Below are 19,619 nucleotides of genomic sequence, written 5' to 3' on the forward strand. Positions count from 1 at the left end.
AGTTGTTAAACATGGAAGACTTCCAGGTCCCAAGAATTTATCAAGGCTCTGTCTCAGTCCGCGGCTCAGCGCAGGGCCTTGCTCCCATTAGATGCATTTGCTCTGTTCTGGTCCCATTCTTTCCTTTGCCCTGAAGCCTTCCTTCCCCTCAGCTCAGCTCAGCTTGGCTCCTTCCAAGAAATGCTTCTGCAGACAGCCAGCAGCTGGTGAGCTACAAATGGGGCTCGAATGAGAAGGAAGGAAAAGGGCTGAGACAGAGCTGGGGGAGCCTTTGGAGGATTTGGTGCTGCTATTCTATGAAGAAGAAGGAAAGAAAAAAAAAGGAAGAGGGAAAAAGCTTTTTTCTCCTCCTCCTCGTTGACTTGATTTTGACCCTCCAGAGGTGCCCTTACCCAGCATTACAGATTGGCAAGAAGTTAAAGGCTCTGGGCTTTGCCTTGGGCCTCTGAAAAGCTGAGAGGGGAGGGAGGTGGGGGTTGGGAAGGCATGTGGGTGTGAATATGCCAGGCTGCATCAGGTTCTTTGACTGTGCTAAAGCCTTGGCTCATACATTAAGCATGAGCCGTATTTCCAAGCAAAGTTTCCACCATCAAAGGGAAGGGGCCCCAGCAAGCCCCATCCAGTCATCGACCACCATCAACAATTGGATCCCTTCTCTTCCCTCCCCACTGAGGAGGTTCACATTGACTTCCAGGCTCCAGCTCCCCACAGAGATGCTGGCCTCATGCTGAGCAGCTGTCTCTCCCCTCAATGCCACCCCCCCAACCACACATACATACTCATCTTTTCCCTGCATAGAGAGGGAAAGGGGGAAAAAGGGGGGAGAGAGAGAGAGAGAGAGAGAGAGAGAGAGAGATGAACGGAGTGGTGAAGATGAGAGAAAGGAGAGGGGGAATGAGAGGGAAAAGGAGATGGAGGGAGAGAAGGAGGGAAGGAAGGAATGAGAGGGGAGAAAAGGAGAGAGGGAGAGAAAAAAGAGGAGAGGGAAGGGAGGGGAAGTGGAAAAAGAGGTGAATGGAGAGGAGAAATAGATGGAGAAAAGGAGAAAGATAGAGATGGTGCTAAAAGGAGAGAAAAATGAAGAAGAGATTGAGGGAAGAAGGAAGAGAGGCAGAAGGAGAAGGGAGAGAATGGGAGAGATAAAGGAAGTAACAAGAGAGAGTGAGAAGGAGCAGAAGATGGTATGAAATGAGAAAAAAAGGAAAGAAGGAGGAAGAGAAAGGGAAAATCATAGATAGAGAGAAAATGCAGGAGTAAAGAGAAAATGAAGGAAGAAGAGAGAGAAAATGAAAAGGAATAGAAGAAAGTAAGAGGAGAGATGTAGGGAGAAAGGTAGGTGTAGAGGAAGAGGAAGAGAGAAGGAAAAGAGAGAGGAAAAAAGGGAAGCAAGAGAGGAGACACAGAAAGAGAGAGACACAGAGAGAGGAGAGAGACACAGAGAGAGACAGACAGGCAGACAGACAGAGACAGAGAGACCGAGAGAGAGGTCAGGAAGCAAGCTGCCTTCAGTCAGGTGAATGGAAGAGAGACTCCTCATTGCCCCTGGGGAGCCCATTCCAGCTTTTGTCTCCGGATGGTCAAGAAGCTTTTCTCTGTGTCTCACCACCATTGCTTCCACTTCAGTCCCAGCACAACTTTTTCTGCCTGCCCCTTTTTCCATTTTCATTAGTAGGAGGAGCAAGTTGTGCTGGAAAAGTGAAGAATGAGAGTAGATCAGACTCACATTACAGCAATTAACAAGGTGAAAGTGTAACACCTACAGGGTTCGTTCCTCAAACAAATCCCAGTTAATGGTGGGGGGAGTGGAGGAGAGGGGTAGGGGGTGGGAATCTCACTTTATACCTGCCTCTGGGCAATAGAATCATAGAATTCAGAGCTGGAAGAGACATTAGACATGAGCTAGTCCAAATTCTTCATTTTACAGATAAAGAAACTGAGGCCTAAGGCAGTTAAGAGACTTAGTAAAGGTCTCACAGGTAGGAAGTCACAGAGTCAGGATTTCAACCCAGATCTCTGATTCTGACCCCAGTGTTCCTCCCACTATATCATACCGGTTAATAGCAGTATTCTCTCCTGGATGAATGCCAGCAATGATACCACTAATCAGAAAATAGAACTTGTAATTTCAGCTTTCTGCAAGGATTCCCCTCACCTCTACCTTGAAAAGTCCTCTGAGACTTTCTCTTGGGAAAGTAATAATAATAACAGCTGACCTTTCCTTGTTTAAATCAATTCAACATTCATTTCTTAAGTGTCTACTATGTGCCATGCACTAGGCATACAAAGGCACCAAGGGAACAGTCCCTGCCCTCAAAGAGCTTCCATTCATAGGATCCTAGATCTAATGGTGGAAGGGAGGCTATTGAGCCGGCCCCATCACCCCTCACTTAAAAGCCGACAAAATGGAAGCCTAGTGACTTGGTACAAGAGGAAATTTCAAAGGTAGAACTTGAACCCAGCTCTTCTGACTACTGAGCCAGGTTCTCTGATTCTGAATTCACCATCTTCTCCACTATATCTTGCTGTCTCTCAGATAAGCAACTACAAGATCATTTGCAGAGGAAAAGGGCACTAATGATAAGGGCATCTTCCTGTAGGAGATAGGATATGTCACTTTACCATTTCAAAATACTTAAATTTTCCCATCTGAGCTTCCCAATGGATCTGTGAGGGAGGCAGATCAGAGATAGTCATTCCCATTTTCCAGAGGAGAAAAACTGAGATCTGAAGGATAGGGTACTTTTATAGTGCCTGGCACATAGTTAGTATTTAATTATTGTTCTAACTACCTATCTATATACCTATTTATCTATCTTCTATCTGTCTGTCTGTCTACCCGTCTATCTATCTATTTACCTATCTGCTATTTATCTACCTATCTATCTATCTATCTATCTATCTATCTATCTATCTATCTATCTATCTATCTATGGTCTCTCAAGAAATCAGGGGTAGAGCAGGAGATTTCTGTCTCCCAACTCATACTTTCCACAACACAGAACTTGAGGCAATAGAAAATGGTACTAGAAAAGAAGAGGAGTTGGGGAAAAGGGAGGCAGAGAGCTAAGTCTCTTGAGCATCAATGCCCAGGGCAATGTCAGTGCCAGCACAGGCTGGCATCAAGGGGCAATGATAGGTCAAGACAGTCAAGTTCTCTGTTGTCTCCTAGCTACCCGATGGGCTCTAGAATGGCTCCCCACCTCCTTCTCTTTCCTTCTTCCCTAGGCATAGGGAATGGGCAGGGGGAGGGGAAACATGGATGCAGGCACCCTCAGGATTTAAAAGGAAATCAGAATTTTCAAAGTTGTCTGAAAGCGGCAGGCATCAGCCTACAGAACCAGCCTCATGTTGTCCTTCCTTCTTGGAAGATAAAAATTAATTACAAGATGAAAAGGGGGGCTTTGAAACCACCGTTTGGCTGTAAAAATGCATAAGAAGAAAAATGTAAAAGGCTGAAGGGGATGCAAGAAATAGGAGGCACCCCAAGAGGGAGATGCCTTCTTTGAAATAAGACCATCTCAAATCTCAGGCAATTCTCCCTCTTTTTGTTGGTGGCTTCACGAATCTGGATGGGATTATGTCAATGGGCCTTTGAATGGCAACAGCAACTTCAGAAAATCCAGAAACCAGCATTAGGGAGCTCCTGAGTTTATGGTTTCCCAGCCCGAGAGGGCCAAAAGTACTAGGGCACCCCCAGCTACATCAGACCCTCTCTCAGCCTCTCCCAACCCCATGGTCTTTAGATGATCCAAGGATCTGCAGACAAGGAATTAGAGCTAGAAGGAAAAAAAACAAAGTGAGGGGGAAGAAAACATGTAGGGAGGTATGGAGAGAGAAGGAAAAGATGGTGGGAAGAGGGGACATTGAGAGAGAAGGGAAGGGGAGGGGGGGTAGGGGAGGAAGGGAAAAAGGGGATGGAGCAGGAGAGGGAGAGAGAAGAAGGAAGGAAAAGGAAAAGAAAAGGAGGTATCTGGAGAGGGTCCTCTCTCCCACTCTTATCTATTTCTGGTTTGCTACCTACTACCATAGGAATTGTACTAAATTGTAGTCAAGAGGTATAGGTTCAAATCCTGGCTTTGTCAGTTATTGGCTCTACTATTCATGAACAAGCTCTTTCCCCTTCCTTCACCTCAGTTTCCCCACCTACAAAATGGGGACATTGGACTAGAAAATATCTACAATATCTTTTTGCTCCAACATTCCATGAGGAGTCCCATGCAAATCCTAGTGGAGACCTAGAAGGTGGGGTTTTTTTGTTTGTTTTTTTTTACTGGAGAAGAAGCCACACCCCAAAGTTGCTGGAGATGGCAGCTCTTTAACAAATTAATCAGTCAATGAACATTTATTAAGCACCAATACTTTGTGCCAAGCACTGTACTAGGGGTTGGAAATACAGAAACAAAAATGGAATGTGCTGTGCCCTGAAGGAGCTCATATTCTATCCAGTTCCGTCCAGCTCCTTCTACCCATGCCTCTGCTCCCAGCTCCTAGCTGGCTTCCACCAACGATAGCACTCTCCCCTCCACGCCCCCATTTATGCTCCTGGTCTAAGATGCATCCATTCTCCCCTTTATTGTAAACCAAAGCTGAGTTTTCAAAAGGGATTTTAATAGTGACTAAAGAAAGGAAGGCTGAGACCAGAAATGATGATAATAATAATAGTTGATATTTGTATAGTCTTTTAAGGTTTACCCATTGCTTTACATAGATTTTTTCATTTGAACCTCATTGAAACCCTATGCTGTCTGTCAACTAGATACTGCACATATCATGTCACATATTACAGATGAGGGAACTGAGCCTCCAAGAGGCAGGTAGGTGACACAATGGAAAAAGCACTGGGCCTGGAATCAGGAAGACTTGCATTCAAATCCAGCTTCAGACACTCACTAGTTCTGTGACCTTGGGCAAGTCAGTTAACCTCTGTCTGCCTCAGTTTCCTCAACTGTAAAATGAGAATGATAACAGCACCTACATCCCAGGGTTGTTGTGAGGATCAAATGAGATAATATTTATAAGAAGCCTTGGCACATAGTATGTGCTATATAAATGCTAGCTATTGTTATTAAGAGGCAGCTAGGTAGCGCAGTGGATAAAGTGCTGGGCCTGGAGTTAGGAAGACTCATCTTCATTAATTTGAATCTGGCCTCAGACTGTTCTTACCTTTGTGACCCTGGGCAAGTTACTTAATCCTGTTTGCCTCAGTTTTCTTATCTGTAAAAATGAACTGAATAAAGAAATGGCAAGCCACTCCAATTTGTTTGCCAAGAAAACCCAAAATAGGGTTACAAAGAGTTGAACACAACTCAACAACAGTTCTTATTATCCAAAGGCTTCAATGATTGCCCATGGATATATCTGGAGTTAAAGGACCTAAGTTCAGATTCTGACTTGCTACTTGCTATCTGTGTGACACTGAATGGGCAATTCACTCTGCAGACCTCACTTTCTTCATATGTAAATTAAGTGAGTTGGTCTAGATGAGATTCCTTCTGGCTCAATCTATAAGCCTACACTCATAGATGTCAATGGGGGGATTTGAACCTAGGTCTCTCCTGACTCCAAGTCCTACTGGCTTTCCATTAGTCTATGTTTTGCCTGAGTGATAAGAACAATCAGCTGCTATGATTGGGGTCCCATCCTAAAAGAGCTTTCCCTATACCAGAAAGCAGAACTTTTCTGAAGGAAAAAAAGAAGGGGTGGGATGTAATGGGGCACAGGAGACATCAATCAAACTGTTCTCCCTTTGGGGAATTGTGGCAGATCACCACATGCAGAAGTCAGGCCTGGGTGCACATTTATGAAGGCAAGGGCCAGATGACCCCAGAAACTGTGTCAGCCCTTGATGCTAATCAGGGCTATGTCAGGACAAGATGCCAGGCTCTATGACTCATTATTTCTAGACTGTAACAGCTTTTTCTTATGTTACCTTCTTTCTCTTAAGAGCCAATAAAGGCCTTCAAAGGGGGGAAAAGTCTATATCTCAGTGTTCTTAAGAAAAAGGAAGGAGACACCCAAGCTAAAGCCAAGAGAACTGAGAGTATGGGGGTGCCCTAGGCTATAAAAATGGAAAAAATAGGTCACAACTCTGAGGTATGAGCTGCCTCAGACATTTTCTACTTTGCCCCAAGAACAGAACTGGTAACAAAGGTTCAAAGATGATGAGAGGGAGACTCAGACTTTGTATAAGAAAAACAAACCAGGTAAAGTCAACAAGCTTACTGAGTGCCAGGCATTGTGCTGAGTAATGGGAATTTGTGGAAAACAATATATTGAAAAAGGGAGTGAAGGGGAATATGGTAGAGAAAAATCCAGGAAGTCAAGGACACAACTTGGAGAAGAATGAAACCATGGCTGGCTTGGCCATCCTCCCTAAAAAGAAGGCTCTAGAAGAAGATGACCAATCAGAAGAAGGGCCTACAGGGACAAAGCAAACCTCCAGGATGAGAAAGTTGCTGGAGAAAGTCCAAAGAGTCCAGAATTCTAATAATTCTATAATTAAAGGTTCTAACTGGGGTTAACCAAAAATGCTATAGGCTGGTCACACGGAGAAGTAGCGAGTTCCCTCACTGAAGGCTTTCAAGCAGAATCTGAATGACTACTTATCAGGGAAGCTGTGAAGGGGGCATTCCTCATCAGATGGAGATTGAACTCTGTGCTCTCTGAAATCCTTTACAGCTTTGAGATTCTATTATTCTGTGAAAGACCCAGGAGTGGGATGACAAGACTGGTGGTCCTTTTGATAGGAACAGGGATCTAATGTTGGAATAGATCCTGGAGCCCATTTAATTCAGCCCTCTAATTTTGCAGAGTTAGGAAACCAAGATTCAAGGAGGTGGAATGATTTACCCAAGGTCACACAAGAAGTAAGCATCAGTGATGGGATTTGAACCCAGTACCTCTGGCTCCAGAACCAATGATATTTTCCCTGTATAATACCATCATCATCTCCAGCTCCCTGGCAGCCCTGAGATGCCCAATGTATGGCACATTTGGTACCTTCAAGAGATGGCTCTTGGTCATTTCCCTCCATCTCTCAAATCCCCAGCCAGTCAGTCAGCCCACCAGGGAGAGAAGATCACAGATACATCCCATCTCTACCACAGAGAGGAGAATAGAAGCAGGCCCTGGAGGTTGACAGGCCTGCTCTAGTACCTCAGCAGTGAGCTTGAACATTCGCTTTCCTGTCTACCTCTGATCAAGGGAAGATGTGGAAAGACATCTTGCCTTAGACAAACCAGCGATGACTGCTCCTTAGAAGACAGTGGCTGGAACAGCATCAGGAGGCCAGGCCTCTAACTGCTTTGGGCTGGAGTGGGATAGAGTTTAATTCCCTTATGGCGGACTGCAGCCTTGCAAACAGGATGAAAAAATGAGTAGGCTGTCCAGGATTCAATCTTTGAAATCATAGGCTTTAGAACACAGAAGAGAATTTCAGTGCTGAGAGGGACCTTAGAACAGAGAATGTCAGAGCTGGGGAAGACTTTAGAACATGGAATGTCAGAACTGGGAAGGAACTTCAAAATATTTTGAAGCACAGAGGAACCTTAGAATGTAGAGTATATAAAGTATAAAAGGTTAGAAGGACTTTAAAAAATACCTGAAAGGAACCTTAGAGACCATTGAGTCTAAACTCTACATTTCACAGATAAAGAAGCTGGTGCCCATCACAACCCATCCACCTCTTCTCCTGTACGATTCTTATCCCTGGCATTCCATACATTCTTTTTGTTTTGGTTTGAGTTTTCATTTGGTTTGGTTTGAGGCAATCAGTGTTAAGTGATTTGCCAAGGGTCACACAGTTAGTCAGCGTCTGAGGCTGGATTTGAACTCAGGTCCTCCTGACTCCAGGCCTGGTGCCACCTAGCTGCTCCCATTCTATACATTCTTGATAAGGGATCCACCAGTATAATATCAATGAATGAATGTTGGCATTAAAAAAGTTGGACTTTTTTTGCCCCAATATTATCACCTAGAAGAAATCACTTGGGATCTACATTTTACTCAGGGCCCTTGGCAATACACTCAGAAGTTTCACTCAGAATTCTGATGACAACTAAAACTTTAAAAAATGTTAACCCAACTTTAATTTCCTCATAGAAACAATCTGCAGTCAACCCCTGTAAAATGAGGACGCTCTTTACGAAGGAAAACAAAATGTTCAGGAAGTCTGGAATGAAGCATAATTGGCAGGAGGTAGAACTATATGATGGGAAACTTTTCTCCTTGACATTGATTTAAAAGCCTGGCAGTGACTCGTGGAGAAAAGAGAGTGATGAGATATTGAGAGTGAACGCAAGGGAAAAAATTGGCAGAAATCGTTTTATAAACACTTGGAAACCATAGAGTGTTAAACTACAGAAAGAAAGAAAGGGAAATAGAATTATTATCCAGGGTTTCTGCTGAATATCTGTGTGATCTTGGGTCAATCACTTCCTCTCATCCTCAATTTCTTCACCTATAAAATGATTGAAATACAATTCAAGATAAAAGTAGTAAGTGCCTAGCTTGTGCCAGGCAACAAGCTACCTGGCACAGTAGATGGAAAGCTGGCCTTGAATTTAGGCAAACCTGGTTTAAATCCTGCCTTTGACACATATTAGTTGTGTGACCACAAGCAAGAAATGGTCTCCCAGCGCACTCAGGCAACTCTTTGAAATGGGGTTTCTTAATCTGAAGTACATGAAAAAAATTCATTACTGTATTTCAATATAATTTGTTTCCTTTGTAATCCTATCTATATTATTTTCTGCATTTAAAAACATCATGTACAAAAAAGGTTAAGAATGCCTGCTCTAAAACTATGTGTTACAGATGGGTTGCTGATTGGCATCCATGGCAGGAATTTCCCCAACAGAAGGCCCCCACATTGATGAAATCACAGGCCCAGATGACCACCTCCAAAAACATGCCAGACAACATGTTAGGCTCTGGGGTCACACAGGCAAAAGCAAAACCTCCCCTGACCCTGAGGAGCTTCCCCTTTGGAGGATTGACACTATGAGAAGAAATGTTAGCACTACTACCTTCACAGGACTGATATGAGAGAGTGCCTTGCAAACCTTAGGATCTGTAGAAAAGGGAGCTGTCATGGAGCTGCCCTCATTACTATTCCATGCTGCAGCGCCCTCATATAAACCTCTGGTGTACAAAGGGAAGGTCAGAGAGGGGAGTTTGGACAGACGGCTACAGAGGGACAGACTGCTTTTATTATAAGATAGAATGGATAACCAGGGAGGGCCAGGGAATGGAGAATACTTGTAGTTCCATAGAAATAACTAGAGAGAAATGATGAACTGTTCTCAAGCATGGATCAGATAAGGGCCAGAGACTCTAGTCTTAGGGATAAGGAGACCAATTAATTTCAGGAAAAGGATCTCATTTTCAGCACAGACAATATCCTAGGTTCGCTACAAAGTCCCACATGAGGTTACCTCCCAGGGTTAGTCCACAGTTTTCAGTTGCTATTGGAATATATGAATACTGTTATATGCATATATATGTGTGTGTTTCATATTATATATATGTATGTACATATATATACATATATATATATATATATATATATATATATTCAGTCTAACACTGAAATGTTAAATTCTCAAGATTAAGTATCTTCAATTGGGAAAAATCAATTTACTTCTTCCAGGAGGCTGGAGTTAAAAGTGGTGAGCCTGAAACTTACTTTCTTGCCAATTTCACTGATAAAAAAAGCATCTATGTCTTGGCAAAGTGCCCTATATTGGCTGCTCCGAACAATTGCATTAATTTATTTGGGTGACTGATCCTGAAACACTGCTTATTAAAGCTACCTCCTAAGCTGGGACAGGGAGAAAATGGTGACCAGAGGGGCTGGTGACAACACCGGCTGGCTACATGGGCTCCGTCATGCACAAGGACACAAGCAGCTCCTCTTTTCCATAAAGAGTAGCAAGCAACAAAGACTATGTCAGTAGTGGCTGAACCCACCATCATTAACCTAACTCCTACCTGTGGGCAGCTTTGTCATGATAGTGTCACAGATTCACAGGAAGTCAGATCTAGGAAGGACCTTAGATTTAATCTAGTCTTAGGAACCTGGATTGAGAAGTAGAAGGAACCTTCCCTAGACATCACCTAGTTTAGACATTTCATTTTGTAAAGGAGAAAACTGAGGTTAAGTGACTTATCCAAGGTCATACAGCTAGTAGGTGACAGACCTGGGATTTAAACTTAGATCCTGATGCTAAAGCTAACATTCTTTCCCCTGATCCATATTACCTGTCCTTGTATAGATGAATAAACTGAGGCCAGAGGAGGAAATGTGATGTCAAAGTCACAAAACTGGTAAGTAGCTGAGTTCAGACTAGAACCCAGGAGTTCTGACTTCCAAGCCAGGGCTCTTCTCACTGTGGTATAAAATCACACACCAAGTAGTAGTACAAGGTTAATGTCCCTTGACTCAAAGTAAGTGACCTGGGTTCTAATCTTGGCTCTGTTGTTCCTGGTGCAAATCATTTCCTATTCTCTAGGTCTCAGTCAAGTCAAGAAGCATTTATTAAGTACCTACTGTGTGCCAGGCACTGTGCAAAGTGCTGGTATTTCCCTTTTTGTAATAGAAGTGGGACTATTACTTCCCCTCTTTACTCCATAGGATAATTCATGCTTTTGTGAATTTGTTGGGCTCAAGCCTATATTGGAAATTACTACTACTACTACTACTACTACTACTACTACTACTCCTGCTACTCCTACTCCTACTACTACTACTACTCCTCCACTGAACTTGGAGTCAAGGTCTGCTATTCATTATTTGCATGATGTTGGGCAATCTATCCTCTCTCCATATCTCAGTTTCCCCATCTGTAAAATGAGTTTAGACTGGACAGTCTCCAAGATTCCTTTCAAACTTCATCATAAGTTCTTTCAGGACAGGGACAGTGTCTCTTATTCATCTTTGTCCTCAACTTTGAGCATAGAACCCTGCTTAATAAAAGTTTGACGAGTAGATGAATGAATGAATAGGTGAACAAGTATCTCCCACCCTAGTTCAGGTTGAAATAGTCCTCTGAAGCCCTGAACTGATTTTTCAGAATATTGGATAGAGAGCTGAGCCTGGAATCATGAAGACCTGAGTTCAAATATGACCTCAGATACTTACTAGCTCTGTGACATTGGGCAAGGAACTTAATCACTGTCTGACTCAGTTTCCCCAACTGTAAAATGGAGATAGCACCTCTCAAGGTTATTGTGAGGATAAAATGAGATCATATTTGTAAAGTGTTTAGCATAGTGCCTGGCACATAGTAGGCACTTAATAAATGCTCGTTCCCTTCTTTCCCCTCTCTGTATTCCCTTATAGCCCTTAGGGCAACAATTCTTGAGCTATTTAGTTTTGGGACCCCTTTATACTCTTAAGAAATCACTGAGGACCCCAAAGAACTTTTGTTTATGTGGATTATAGCTGTCAATATTTACCATATTAGAAATTTAAAATGATAAATGTTCAAAATATTAATTTATAGATTCGTTTAAAAGTAACAGTAATAAATTCATTATATGTTAACTTACATAACATATTTTATGTAAAATAACTATATTTTCCAAAATGAAAAAAAAATTAGTGAGAAGCCTGGCATTGTTTTACATATTTTTGCAAATCTCTTTAATGGCTGGCTAGAAGACAGCTGGATTCTCATATCTGCTTCTGCATGCAATCTGTTGCAAGGCTGTTTTGGTTGAAGCATATAAAGAAAATCTGGCCTCACATAGATATGTGGTTGGAAAAGGGAAGACCATTTTATTAGGCGAATTATGTCTTAGTATATTATTAAAACAGTTTTGACCTTATGGAACCCCACCCCCAAAGGGTCTTAGGACCCACAGGGATCATCAGACCATCTTTTCGGAACTGGTGCCTTAGAGCATAGAATGTCAGGGATGAGAGGGGCCTTAGAATCTCAGAACAATTCAATTTCATAAGAATTCATTAAACACCTACTGTAGTCAAATCTCTGTGCTAGCACTGAGGATACTATGAATGCCAAGTTTGGGGAACAGTGAGGAGGCTAGTTTGGCTGGTATATGAAGGAGATTAGTATAAAAAAAGTCTGGAAAAATAGGTTGAAGTTAGATTTGGCAGGTCTTTAAACACTAAGCTGGGGAATTTGCCTGTTATTCTAGACACTATAAGGAAGCACACTGAAGATTCTTCAGCTCAGGAGTGACATGATCAGATCTTGTTTTAGAGAGATTGTTTTGGCAGCTGTGTTAAGTGTAGATTAAGGAAGCAAGAGGCTAGAAGTAGGGGGACCAATTGGGAAACTATTATAATAGTCAAGATGAGAGGTGATGAGGACCTCACTAGAGTAGTAGCCGTGTGTGTATGGATACAAGAGATGTGACCATGGTACACTGAACAAGACTTGGCAATTGGATATGAGAGTTGAGGGAGAGTGCAGAGTGAAGAGTGAAGGATGACTCTAAGGTTGAGAATGTAGGCAACTGGAAAGATGGTGGTCATGGAGGATAGGAGGCAGAGGAGAAAGAGTGTAGATATCACAATAAAATAAAATTGGATTAAAAATAAATTTAAAAATAAAATGACAACAACAAAAAAAGAAAGATGGTGATGCCCTCAACAGAAACAGGACAGTTTAGAAAAGGAACTGGTTAGGGAGGAAAGAGATGTAGTAAGGCTGCATTGCAGCTGGTAATGTGGTCCTGGAGCTCAAGAGAGAGATTAGAGCTGGATGTGGAGATTTGAAATTCATCCTGCATAGAATCAAAAGTTGCAACATAGTCAAGAAAGTTTAGAATTCAGAAATGGCCATTGGATTCAGCAGCTAAAAGATCATTACTAATGTGAGATGGAGAAATTTTAGTGAAGTGATGGTATCAGAAGCCAGATTGGAAGAGGTTAAAACATATGTGGGAATTGAAAAGGTGGCAAGGATTGTAAACAAGTCTTTCTGGGACTTTGGCAGTGAGTAGGAAGAGAGGTGTTTAAAAATGGGGATTAAGAATGGATGGAAATAATTGGAATAAGAGATTTTTGAAATGTATTTTTTCATGTATTTATTTCATGAAGTATTACCCAATTACATATTTTTAAAATTTACATTCATTTAAAAATTTTTGAGTTCCAAATTCTCTCTCTCCCTCCCACTCCTCCCTCACCCCTTGAGAAAGCAATTAATACGATATCAATTAAACATGTGAAGTCATGCAAAACATATTTCCATATTAGCTATGTTGCCAAAGAAAACACATACAAAAAAAACCCAAGAAAAATAATTTATTTTGAAAAAAATATGCTTCAATCTACACTCAGAGTTCATAGGTTCTCTCTCTGGAGATGGATAACATTTTTCATCATGAGTTCTTTGGAATTGTCTTGGTCAGAGTAGCTAAGATTTTTTCAGTTGATCATTTTTACATTTTTGCTGTTACTATGTACAATGTTCTCCTGGTTCTGCTTACTCCACTTTGCATTAGTTCATATATGTCTTGCCAGGTTTTTCCGAAACCACCCTGCTTATCATTTCTTATAGTACAATAAGGAATAAGAGGTTCTTAAGAAAGGGGAAATCTGGTGATGTTTGTACAAAGAGGGTTCAAAAGCAACAAATAAGGAGATGCTGAAGATGGGGTTGTGAGATGATATAATGAAGCCAGCTTCTGGAGGTGAGAGGAAATGAGATCAAGGTCAAAATAGAGGGATGGAGAGCAAAATATCTATCCCTCAGAGACTACAGCAAAGGAGGAGACAATGCGGGGGTAGCATAAAGGAGGTTTGAGGCCTGGAGCAGAAGAAAATAGGGAGCTCATGCCAGATGACCTCTGTTTTTTTTTTTTAATAAAGTAGGAGTTAAGGTGCCCTGCTAAGGGGAGATGGTGGAAGGGGCTTTAACAGAAAAGAGCAAGCTTATAATAGCCCTCTGGGGGATGTGAGAGAGCTGAATTAACTAAAATACTTCATTTGCCTTGCAGGATTATAGAATACGAGTTACTATTCTCACTTACTGTCAAGTCTGTGCAATGATACGGTGACTCTGTGGATGACCACGCAGGTGCTTCCACTCCAGGCTATTTATCAACCGAAGTTTCTAGGGAAATGAAAAAATGTGAAAATCACAATATATATCATGAGGCTGACTCCCAACGTCCTACAGCTGCATAGAGGTCACATCTATGAAATGGGAAAGAGGAGTACAAGATCACAGATTAAAGTTAGTCAAGTACACGTATTTTGCGGATGAGTAAACTTGAGTTTAAGTGACTTGCCCAAGGTTAGACAGCTAGGAAGTATATGAGGCTGGATTTGAACCCAGGTCGGTCTTCCTGACTCTAGGTCCAACATTCTCTCCCTTATACCATCCTGGCTCTTTGGAACAGCCACTTGGGGCTCTTGAGCATGATTGAACAGAAGGGTTATAACAGTTAGGGTTTCCTGGGCGTATTCCTCTCACCTGAAGTCACTTCCATTTCTAGACTTATAATCCTGTTATCCTAAAAAATGAGCCAGTCAGGCAGTCAATAATCATTTACTAATTATAAACCATCTATTAATGACAGCCAAGCACCATGCTAAGGGCCCATACAAAGAAAGGTAAAGACAGTCCCTGCCCTCAAGGAGCTCACAATCTAATGGGGAGACAACATGCAAACAACAATGTACAAACAGAATCTATAGAAGATAAACAGGAGATAATTAGTAGAAGGAAGCCACTAGAATTCCTGTGCTCTGTTGCTTGTCCCAACTGCAGGAAATATTGGTCAGGAGGTACTTACTCATTGTCTCATTAATCTGTTGTCTCAGTCTGTTGTTGTGTAGGTAGGTAGAGATTATAGATATGTAGATATAGACATGTAGATATAGATATATATGTGTGTAGACACATATATAACTATATTTCAGTATAATTGGTTTCCTTTGCAATCCTATATATTCTATTTTATGCATTTAAAAATTATTCTGAATGGTTTCATAGGTTTCACCAAACTACCAGGTGGATCCAAGACACAAAAATGGTTAAGAACTCTTAAACTAGGGAATGTTCTATGATGGACTGGGCTTCAGATTCAGCATGGTCAATGGGGAAAGATTGGCCCATCTCCTTTCCCTGAGTATTTCTACTCAGAGCATTGTGGACATGACTCTGGCCATGCTAGGCTCCCCAGAAGACTCCAGGGTCTTTGATTAGGGAGCTCTGGAGCAATATGATTGTCTCCAAATTTTCTGTGCCTCAGGAAGAGGATTCTAAATGATGGCATCAACCCTTTCTATCCATCCCCATGCTTCTGTGCCTCAGCCCAATCTAAGTCCCTAACCATCCTGGGGACATTAGCCGACTGAGCAATCTGTGTTTGCAGATCTCAAATGTCTGGGGTCTTCTCATGTTGACTAAAGACACATTGCCATCTAGCATTCCTGTGAGCTTCTTACTGATAGGCTCAGCTTTTGGACCAGCCTGTTGTTCCATAACAATTGTAACTATCAGTGGTCTGATGATTGGCAGCTCCAAGGGCTAGTGGCATTAGTGGAAAGTAGGAAAGGGAGGGTCCCCTCTCCCTACATTTCTGTGTGACCTGTTAACAGATCCTCTGGGGAGTTCTAAGTACATGTAAAATCTGCACAAATAGCCCTGGTCTGGGACTTGTGTGGAAGGATGAAGGTATGAGTGGGACTTTTAGTGATCAATGTCAATGTCATGTGGCATCAGGCTATGTACATATGCAGCCTGGGAGATGGGATCTTAGGCAACCAGATGCAGACAGACAGGAGTGAGCATGACTAAGAGCATAGATAGGGGAAGGTAGTTAAATCCAGGGTCAGAGACTGTGACTGATCTCCTCCCTGGTCCCAGTGAGAGCAAAGTGGAGAATAAAATGAATTGTTTTCCGGAATGCTTTGAGTTCCTTTGAGAAAATATAAATGCAGCCAACCTTCTATCACCTGACAGAGGGAAGCAGTGGTCTGGATAACCCCAGACTCACTTCCCTTTGGCTTCAGATTGTACTCTGAGTTCCCACACAGTGGTCTCACCCTCTTGGTTGTGACTGCTTTCTCCGCATAGACCAGGGGCTTGCAATTCTGGTCCCTCCTGGTGAGGGAGGGAGGTTATCAGGAATGGAAAGGAGTCAGAGGTGGGAAGCTAGGCTGTTATTACAATTCACTGTGGATCACCAAGGCAACTGTAGAATCACAGACTAGCAGAGGTCAAAGGGGACATAGCTCATCTTGTCCTACTCTTTCAGAGTATGGGACAGTTCAGAGATGGGAAATGGACTTGCCCAAGGCTGCACAGCCAGTTACTCATAGACTAAAACCCAGGCCTTTATGGTCCAGGCCATATTTGCTCACACCAGTTGTCTCCTGTATTGCTGTGTTGAGTCTCTGACAGGCATTGAGACTTGGGGGGAGGTTGGATGAGGCTGTGCTGGGTGAAGTCTTAGTAGGATCCCACTGCCACTCCTTCCTGATCTTCCGGGTCTCAGTAGTCTTGGGTGGGGACCAGCCTGCTTAGAGAGATACTCCTCCAGGAGGGAACAGCTGCATGGAAGGGCGTCCAGCTGAGTCTTTGCTTCCCTTCCTCTTCTGACTCTGCTTCATTCTGTCTCCCTCCTCCCTCCTCTCTCTTCCTTCTTCATCTTTCCTCTTTCCTTCCCTTTCCTTGTTCTCCCTTGTCTCTTCCCCGTCCTCCCCCTTACTTACTCTACTCTCTTCTAACTCCCTTCCTTCCTTGCTTCCTCTCTCATCTCCCCTCTCTCCTCCCTCTTATGACTGCCCTTTCCTCCCTCTGCCTCATCTTCCTCCACTCTCCTCCATCCTCCCTCTTACTCTCCTCTCTTCTTCTTCCCTTCTTTTCCCTCTTCACTACCTCCTTCCTTCTATCCTTCCTTTCTTCCTTCCCTCCCCTTTTCTCTTTCCCTCCCTCTTTCCCATCTTTCCTTCCTTCTTTCCTTTTTATCCTTCCTTCCTTCCTTCCTCTCCTTTCTTCTTTTTCCTCCCTCCTATAACTACCCTACTTTCTGCCTCATCTCCTTCCATTCTCATTCACCTTCCCTCCGACCTTCTTTCTTCTTCCACAATCCTTCACCCCTCCCTTCTTTTCCTCCTTCTCCCTTGCTATGCCTCCATTCTCCCTCTTTCTTACTTTTTCTCTTCTGGCTTCTCCCTTTCTTTCCTTCCTCCTATTTCCTTCCTTTCCTTTTTCTCTACCCTGCCCTCTCTAATCTGACTTCTGTCTTTTCTTCTTTCCTTCTCCTCTCTCTCACTCATCTTTCCTCCATCCTTCTTTCTTGTTCTCTCCTTTCTTTTTACTTCCCTCCTTTATCCCTTGCTCACCTTCCTCCTCCTTCCTCTCTCCCCTCCCTTCCCCCTTTCCTCATCCTTCTCCCTCCTTTTACTTCCCCAATTCCTTCTCTTTCCATCTCCTATGTCCTCCTATTTCCTTCCGGCATTGAATCCTTTCTGTCTTTTCCACTTATACTCCCTCACTCCCTTCCCATGGTCCCCTAACTCCTCCCTCCCTCTTTCTCTTGCTGCCATGGTGGTGGTGGTGCTCCCAGAAATCCAAGATTTCCACATTTGAGAAGATGTGGGCATTCATGAGCAGCAAACCCTCAGCCCTGGTAAAGAACAATGAGGAGGGGATCCAGAGAGCCCTTACAGCTGACTACGCCCTGCTCATGGAATCCACAGCCATTGAGTACATCACTCAGAGGAACTGCAACCTCACCCAAATTGGAGGCCTCATCGACTCCAAAGGCTATGGGATTGGCACACCTATGGGTGAGTGGGTATCCAGTCCCCACCACTGCCCCTCACCAAAGAGCAAGCTGCCCATCATTCACAGCTCAGAGAAGGGACTGTGGGGAAAGAAAAGGGGAGAAATGACTTGCTTGGGACCACATATCTAGGGAGCTTGGAGAGTTGAAATTTAGCACTACCTGGAGATGAGGGGATGAGTTTGAAGACCTCCAGAGGTCTCTTCTAGCCTGAGAAGTTCCATTCCATGTCAATACTGTGAAGGAGGAAGGGACCATATGGTTCGTGCTTGCATCCTCCTCTGCAACACTGTGGGGCTCTCTGCCTATATTTGAGTGATGACTTGATCATAAGATCCACTGATTTATAGTAGCTCACCTTTGGTAGCTTACCCATAGTAGCTTACTTTTATACTGTTTCTAATCATCCATTTACTCAAAGGATCCTCCCAACAGTCCTGGGTGGGAGTCAAGGCAGGGATTACTATCCCCATTTCAGAGATGTGAAAACTGAGGAAATGAGAGAAGTTACTTACTCAAGGTCACACAGTGGCAGAATTTGAAATTCAAATCCAGGTCTCCCAGTGCCTTAGACCAGGGCTAATGTGCTGAGGGGAAAGAGCTAGAGATAAGCACCTTACCCCAGCAAAGGCTCTTTTTCCCCTCCTTCTTTCCCCTATCTTCACCACTCCAGCAGCATATGTGCATCTGCAGATAAGACCTGCTAGTTCACTGACCTGGATTTGGAGTCAGAAGATAGATAGTTCAAGTCTCTGTCACTTAGCGATGTGACTGTGGACAAATCACTTCCCCTCCCTAGTCTCATTTTCCTGGTCTACCTCGCTGGACTGAGACAATGACTATAGAAATGTGAGTTTTGATTGTTGTGGCTGCTGCTGCTGCTGTTTTGTCCACAAAGGGCCCTGAGCCAGGTCAGGAAGAGGTTGGGTCCAGCCCCCCCTGACTGTGCTTTCTTCTGCCCCGCTGTCCAAGGTTCCCCCTACAGAGACAAGATCACCATTGCCATCCTTCAGCTCCAGGAAGAGGACAAGCTGCACATCATGAAGGAGAAGTGGTGGCGGGGCAACGGCTGCCCAGAGGAGGAAAGCAAGGAGGCTAGTGCCCTGGGCATCCAGAAGATTGGGGGCATCTTCATTGTGCTTGCTGCAGGGCTGGTGCTCTCTGTGCTGGTGGCTGTGGGCGAGTTCATCTACAAACTCCGAAAAACGGCCGAGCGGGAACAGGTAACCCCTTCCCCAAGGGAGTGGGGGTGAGAGGACATACCTGAGACCATGACTGAGCAGAGCTGGGCTGAGGGGAGAAGGTCAAGGGAGGGAAGAGGACTTGGGAAGGGTCAGAACTGAGTAGGACCTTAGAACACAGAAGGTCAGAACTGGGGGACCTTGGAACACAGAAGGTCACAGCTAGGAGGACACTTAGAACACAGTATCATAGCTGGGAGGGGTCTTAGAATATAGAATGTCAGAGCTGGGAGGGGTCTCAGAACAGAGAATATCAGAGCTAGGAGGGGTCTTAGAATATAGAATGTCAGAGCTGGGGGGTTCTTAGAATACAGAATAGCAGAGCTGGGGGTCCCTAGAACATAGAATGTCAAAGAAGGGAGGGGCTTTAGAACACAGAATGTCAGAGCTGGGAGGGACCTTAAAACACAGTGTCAGAGCTAGGAGGGGTCTTAGAACATAGAATGTCACAGTTGGGAGGGCCTTGAGAACATAGAATGTCAGAGCTGGGAAAGACCTGAGAGTTCATACAATCCAATCTCCCCATTGCACAGATGGGAAAACAGAGGGTCAGGTAGGGAAGTAGATATAGCCAAGATCACACAGTGAGTTAGTTAGTGGCAGAAT

The 19,619-nt window shown here is 43.5% G+C and overlaps 1 protein-coding gene across 1 annotated transcript in view; it reads left to right on the forward strand.

The window, feature by feature from the left end:
- The window catches only part of GRIK3 (glutamate ionotropic receptor kainate type subunit 3), a 308,237-nt gene that overhangs the window by 288,303 nt on the left and 315 nt on the right, over nt 1-19,619 (forward strand). The window contains exons 14-15 of the mRNA XM_027864465.1: nt 17,554-17,776; nt 18,745-18,995. Coding sequence (XP_027720266.1) covers nt 17,554-17,776; nt 18,745-18,995 — 474 coding nt within the window. The remainder of the gene's footprint in view (nt 1-17,553; nt 17,777-18,744; nt 18,996-19,619) is intronic.

This window comes from Vombatus ursinus, unplaced genomic scaffold, assembly GCF_900497805.2.
Source record: "Vombatus ursinus unplaced genomic scaffold, bare-nosed wombat genome assembly UNPS02014775.1, whole genome shotgun sequence".
NCBI lineage: Eukaryota > Metazoa > Chordata > Mammalia > Diprotodontia > Vombatidae > Vombatus > Vombatus ursinus.